Source organism: Salmo salar, chromosome 03 (assembly GCF_965601325.2).
Source record: "Salmo salar chromosome 03, fSalSal1, whole genome shotgun sequence".
Taxonomy (NCBI): domain Eukaryota; kingdom Metazoa; phylum Chordata; class Actinopteri; order Salmoniformes; family Salmonidae; genus Salmo; species Salmo salar.
In genome coordinates, this window is record NC_138293.1 from 38,229,852 (window position 1) to 38,236,390 (window position 6,539).

Genomic DNA, 6,539 nt, shown 5'->3' on the forward strand with positions numbered 1-6,539 from the left:
GGCTACAGGACATGTCTCTGAATGTCCTTGAATGGCCCAGCCAGAGCCCGGACTTGAACCCGATCAAACATTTCTGGAGACCTGAAAATAGCTGTGCAGCAACATTCCCCATCCAACCTAACAGAGCTTGAGAGGATCTGAAGAGAAGAATGGGAGAAACTCCCCAAATACAGGTGTGCCAAACTTGTAGCGTCATACCCAAGAAGACTTGAGGCTGTAATCGCTGCCAAAGGTGCTTCAACAAAGTACTGAGTAAAGGGTCTGAATACTTATGTAAATGTAATCTTTCAGTTTTAAGTTTTAATAAATTAGCAAAAATGTCTAAACCTGTTTTTGCTTTGTCATTATGGGGTATTGTGTAGAGGATGCGTTAAAAGAAAAAGCTGTTTTAGAATAAGGCTAACGCAACAAAATGTGGAAAGTCAGTCTGAATACTTTCTGAAGGCACTGTAAATAGCACTCACTTTAGTGACCAACAATACTAATGATTTATTCATGTGAAAGTAATGATTGATAAATGGTGAACACACAATTTATAAATGCCTTATTACAGACCCCTAAAATAGTGTTGGTATAGTAAAAAAATGTCTGGATTTTCATTCTAAAATGCTAGAAAAATATACTGCAATTCTATACAATTAAGCATGACTTCTGTGAATCTTAATGTGAGATTGGGAAATTAGTGTACTTTAGTATCACTCCTAACCATGCATACAAATGAAGAGTGGATGTTTATATACTTTTTATTTGATCGCGTAGAAAAATCACATTGAAATTCCATAGAAGACAATTCCCAGCACAATTTCTCACTCCAGAATGTCACTAAAGAGCTTCCTCTTCTTCGATTCGCCCGTCTGCACTTCCTGCCACTGGGCCCTCCTCTTCACAAAGTGGGTCAGTGCAAATTTGGCCCAAACGTGACGAGAAAACTGGCCTGATCTAAGCTGTGTCTCACAAGGCACTGAGAGAGAAAGAGAGAGAGAGCAAGAATGACATTTAAAAACAAAACACATGGTCTCTAAAAACAGCGTTTCCCAAACTCGGTCCTGGGAACCCCAATTGGTACACACTTTGGTTTTTTGCTCTAGCACTACACAGTTGATTCAAATAATCAAAGCTTGAAGACAAATGTATTATTTTAGGGCAAAAACCAAAACATGCACCCCTTGGGGTCCCCGGGACCGAGTTTGGGAAACGTTGGTCTATGTGGTCCAACCTAAGACAGAATTTGATTATATGCTTGCCACAACCCCCAACACAATGAAATCAATACTAACCAGTGAACTAGTGAGTAGCCCCATTCTTGGGTGACAACTTAACTTCAGCAACACTAACACATTTCTGTAGATTTTACCTAATTCCTTAGCGATGCTTTGTCTCTGGGGGACAGTGGCGCTGTTCCAGACTGCCTCCAACACACGGCTGCCATACCTGGAGCAGGCCATCTGGACATACTGGCCCTGGGAGCCAAGTAAGGACATGGCAGGGAGAGGAAGCAGGGGATTAGGAGATATGGGGACTGCTGTGAGAACGTGATCAACAAAACAGTCAGCTTTGGACCATGACTAACAATGAGAGGAAGTACTCTGTTTAGGTTGTCATCTCTCCAGCAAGTACTACCTCCAGTCTCCTCAGGATCTTTCCCCTCCCCTTATCACTGGAAGATGTCACCAGGAGCTGCAGAACGTGGCTGCCTGATTGGTCGGTTCCCAGGGTCAGGTGGTCAGCGGGGGTCAGAGAGCGTAGGCTGTTCAGGAGCAGGGAGCGGTCTTTGAACTTGGCCAGTGACTGGACCAGACGCGAGCCATGGTAACAGATAGAGGATAGGGGGCGCTAGGGAGGGAAGAGGGAATACAAAAGACGATAGTGTTGGTCTTTTTATGGATAGACACAATATGCTTGGTGTCAGATCCAAAGTAGGGTGGGTGGGTGTATTCAGAACATCACGTTCATTTGGGGACTTTGAGACCAATACCTCTGTTTGTGTGTTGCCCTCTGCTGCCTCTGAGCTGTAGTACACCTCGTGTGTGAGCAGGGACAGGAAAAGAGGCAGGCAGGCGGTGTGTCGAGAGGCAGGTTCAGCACAGTGAAAGGCATTAAGGAGGCGTTGCATCATCTCTCCCTGTTTCTCCTCCCGCTCTGCACAGCTGTCTGTCAGCTGGACGATCACACCCATGTGACCTGCTGCCAAGATGGCCTCCAAACCCTCGGCTAGCTCATCAAACACCTTCAGGAACTGTGGAGAGAGAGAGAGGGAGGGAGGAAGAGACAAATAGTGGAGGTAGAGTTACCACTGTCATTGTAAACTTTTGTTCTGTTTTATCATGCACCCTGATAAATACAGATTAAATTCATCAGTATTTACCATCTTATGGATTTCAGGACTAATAGTATGGTATCTGTATGAATAACACTAAGTAACCATGATGCATACAAAAAACTTAATCACAGCAATAACTATAGAGGGTATACATATTGGCATACCACTTTGTAATTGGTAGAGGCTGCTGTCAGTCTCTGTATGGGGAAGTTGGCGATTGGATGGATGGCCAGGGTTACCAGCTGACCCTGGAGGTGGTTCTTATAGAGGTCCCGGAGCAAGGCCTTGTGGGATAACTGGAGGACTATTTCAATTAGCCGACTAGAGGCCTGGTCCTTCAGAAAGACCAAGAGAGGACTAAGAGAAAGGGAGACAAAGACAAGATATCCAAAAGTATAAAAAGTAGGACCGGGACGATACCAGTACAGCGATACTCGTAAGTATCGTGGCAAGGAAACCAAACACGAAGTGGATTTAACTTCTTTAGGAAAACAGCCCTAATGTTTTAAACATCATTATGTCATCCAGTCACATTTCTTTTCCCAGCTACAGAACACAATATTTTACATACAGCAGGTTTTTAAACAAAGAGTCTACTTTGTGTTTTCATTTTTGGCATGGAAATATATTGTAATACTGGTATCGTCCGGGCCCTAATAAAAAAAGGGCAAAGATACATTGATTCAAATGTCTAGAGGAAATCTCACTGACCTGACTCCAGGAGCAGAGCTGAGTGATGTCAGGTACTCCACGATACCTTTGGTGAGCAGCTTGCAGAGCTTGGGTCGGTTTCTGTGACACACCGTCAACATGGTCTGGAACACTGTACTAGCCACTGCATCAGTCACACACACTGATGGGAGAGATGGAAGAGGAGAGATAGATCATGTAATGCCATTGTGACTTGCTTGCAAGAAACATCTCCAATAGTATGTACTGTAAAGATCTACTATGAAGACGTACTGCGAAGTGCAATGAGGGGTTTCAATGTACTGTAGCTTGATGACAGAAGACTTACCATTGACATTATCCATCAAGGAGGTAGACAGGGTTTTTAGTTCCCACCAAAATGATGTGGGCGCCTCAAAGTAGGTCAGCTGAGTGGTGACATTCCTGTCCTTTACACCTGAAACAAAATACACAGTCAAGATAAGTTATTGTGTGTATGAGTGTGTTTGGATAATTGTGTGCGTGTATGTGTGTACCTGGGCGTGCTGTGTCGGTGCGGGCTGGACCAAGGCAGCCTGCCAGTACATGTATGAGCGTGCGGGCCACGTGGGAGCCGTGTGTGTGTCTGATGAACTCTGCACAGTGCTCCATCACTACGTGACACAGGGACAGAACCTGGGCCTCTAGTATCCCACAATCCTCCCCTTCCGTCTCGGAATCTCCTTCTGTGGTAGCTGTCTTTTCCTCCTCTGATGAGCTCTTTTCTAAGAGACAATATAAAGGAGATTTATTTCATGTCATTCTATTATATCTTGACATTTCAGGTGCTAGGAATTGTTTTCAGACTGGTCACAATCAGACTCACGTCTCCATCTGGGCATCTGTCTGAGGGCGCTCTCCAAGACATGACCCCCACATTTGTCACATGACACCGTCTTAAAATCGGACCCCGATTCTCCGCCAAGCTCAGCCAGCACCTCCCCCACCTGGCCGGGGCTAGCCAATGGGAGCAGACGCTGGAGGGTGACACTTCCTGTCACATCCATGGCAACCAGGGCAGCTTGCCCTTTGACCTCCGTCAGCACGTTCTCCACAAAGAGAACTATAGGGGAGGAAGACATTAAGATGTGAAGCTATGTTGTAAAGGTCACAGCATTGTATGCTCATGCAAACATTTATGCACATAATTGACCCAATCTCCTTCCCTGTGCAAGGGCTCTCACCTCTCTCCTCGTCCTCTGTGAAGCCTTCGCTGAGTCTCTCTCCCACTCTGCGGAAGTATCCCACACTCAAGGCATCTAGACGCTTCTTGGCACCTCCTCCTTCACCACCTCCTCTTCCACCCCTACTTCCTCTTCCACCTGCTCCTCCTCTCTTTCCCTCTCCATCTTTTCCTCGTTCACCTGCTTCTCTTCCTCTATTTCTGTCTTCATCTCCTCTTTCTCCCACTCCTCCTCTCATTCTTTCTCTATCTTCAGGATACTTCCTCTTCAATCCTGCCTCTCTCCACTGGTTGTTTTCCTCCATCTTTGCCAGCATTTTAAAGTAAGGACACCAATGCAACTTGATTACTTGGGTACTGGTGTCTTCTATCTGGAAAAAACAATGTGCATGTTTTTGAATAAGATGAAAAGCAGATGCTTACCCCCTGCTCACTCTTAAACTAACACGGACCAGCCATGAATATGAGACAAAAAATTAAAATTAAAATATTTGTCCGTTGAAAGTACACTTTTGATTATTAAGAACAACCTAAATTGAAGGAGCTGTCAATACATTAACAATCGGAATCTTCTTCGGTTTAGCTAGCAAGCTAACAACAAGAATAAACTGTTTTGGTTTAGCTGACGTTAGCTAGCTAACAAGAATAACCCATGGAATGAATCAATTGCTAACAAGCTAGATCACTGCGACCGTTCTCTTCCAGTTCAAATCGTCTGTATCTTTGATTGTCTCATAACTTATAAACTAGCTATATGAATGGACTCAAAAACAAGACACATAATAACATTTAAAAAAGTTTCAAAATGTAACACCAAGCTAGCTAACGGAACAACTCACATGTGAAACGATGGTCTGTTGTTGACGCGTGAAGATGACGTCAATTTCGTGCATTATTTTCATCAACCAGCAGGGGGCTCTTGGCTTTGCTTCATTATCCACAGGGCAACAGAACGAATCATGAATTGTGGTTGCTGGTTGACGTACAGTAGGACTGACTATGAATGGGCTTAATTGATTAAATAAAAATATCATTGTCACAGTGTCTAATTTCTCCTGAGTCCAGATATTCCATTACATTACAGTAAAACCAGTGGTGAAAAGGACTCAAGTAAAAGTATTTTAAGTACTAAAGTAGTTTTGTGAGTATCTGTACTTTACTTTACTATTTATAATTTTTGACAAATTGTACTTTTACTCCGCTACATTCCTAAAGAAAATAATGTTATTTTTACTCCATACTTTTTCCCTGACACTTGTTACTTTTTGAATGCTTAGCAGGACAGTAAAATTGTCCAATTCACACACTTATCAAGAGAACATCCCTGGTCATCCCAGTGCCTCTGATCTGGCGGACTCACTAAACACAAATGCTTCATTTGTAAATTATGTCTGTGTTGGAGTGTGCCCCTGGCTATCCGTAAATAAAAAAAACGAATTGTGCCATCTGGTTTGCTTAATATAGGGAATTTTAAGTTATTCATATTTTTACTTTTGATTCTTACGTATATTTTAACACTTACATTTACTTTTGATACTTAAGCTACCGGTCAAAAGTTTTAGAACACCTACTCATTCAAGGGTTTTTCTTTATTTTTACTATTATCTACATTGTAGAATAATAGTGAAGACATCAAAACTATTAAATAACACATATGGAATCATGCAGTAACCAAAAAACTCAAACAAATCTAAATATATTTTGTATTTGAGATTCTTCAAATAGCCACTCTTTGCCTTGATGAGAGCTTGGCACACTCTTGGCATTCATACCTCTGAGGAAGCACAGTTCCCGCTCAGCCCAGTCAAAACTGTTCGCTGCTCTGGCACCCCAATGGTGGAACAAGCTCCCTCACGACGCCAGGAGAGCGGAGTCAATCACCACCTTCCGGAGACACCTGAAACCCCACCTCTTTAAGGAATATCTAGGATAGGATAAAGTAATCCTTCGAACCCCCCCCCCCCCCCCCCCCCCCCCTTAAAAGATTTAGATGCACTATTGTAAAGTGGTTGTTCCACTGGATATCATAAGGTGAATGCACCAATTTCTAAGTCGCTCTGGATAAGAGCGTCTGCTAAATGACTTAAATGTAAATGTAAATGTAATTCTCTCAACCAGCTTCACCTGGAAATATTTTCCAACAGTCTTGAAGGAGTTCTCACATACAGTATGCTGAGCACTTGTTGGCTGCTTTTCCTTCACTCTGCGGTTTGACTCATCCCAAACCATCTCAATTGGGTTGAGGTTGGGTGATTGTGGAGGCCAAGTCATCTTATGCAGCACTCCATCACTCTCCTTCTGGGTAAAACAGCCCTTACACAGCCTGGA

At 43.3% G+C, this 6,539-nt stretch overlaps 1 protein-coding gene across 3 annotated transcripts; it reads right to left on the minus strand.

Moving 5' to 3' along the window:
• Positions 1-725: 725 nt before the first annotated feature.
• nop9 (NOP9 nucleolar protein) lies at positions 726-5,138 on the minus strand. 3 transcript variants are annotated; one of them, XM_014191540.3, is made up of 11 exons: positions 5,051-5,138; positions 4,213-4,582; positions 3,855-4,091; positions 3,526-3,753; positions 3,339-3,446; positions 3,032-3,173; positions 2,485-2,677; positions 1,976-2,236; positions 1,621-1,833; positions 1,355-1,460; positions 726-961 (listed from the first exon to the last, which is right to left on the minus strand). In XM_014191540.3, exons 1-11 carry the CDS (start codon positions 5,111-5,113, stop codon positions 807-809), a joined length of 2,076 nt encoding a protein of 691 aa, XP_014047015.2. In that variant the 5' UTR covers positions 5,114-5,138; the 3' UTR covers positions 726-806. The 3 variants fall into 3 exon arrangements, with proteins under 3 accessions (XP_014047015.2, XP_014047019.2, XP_014047018.2); XM_014191544.3 differs by lacking the exon at positions 5,051-5,138 and adding an exon at positions 4,886-5,042; XM_014191543.3 differs by lacking the exon at positions 5,051-5,138 and adding an exon at positions 4,742-5,042.
• Between the last annotated feature and the right edge of the window lie 1,401 nt (positions 5,139-6,539).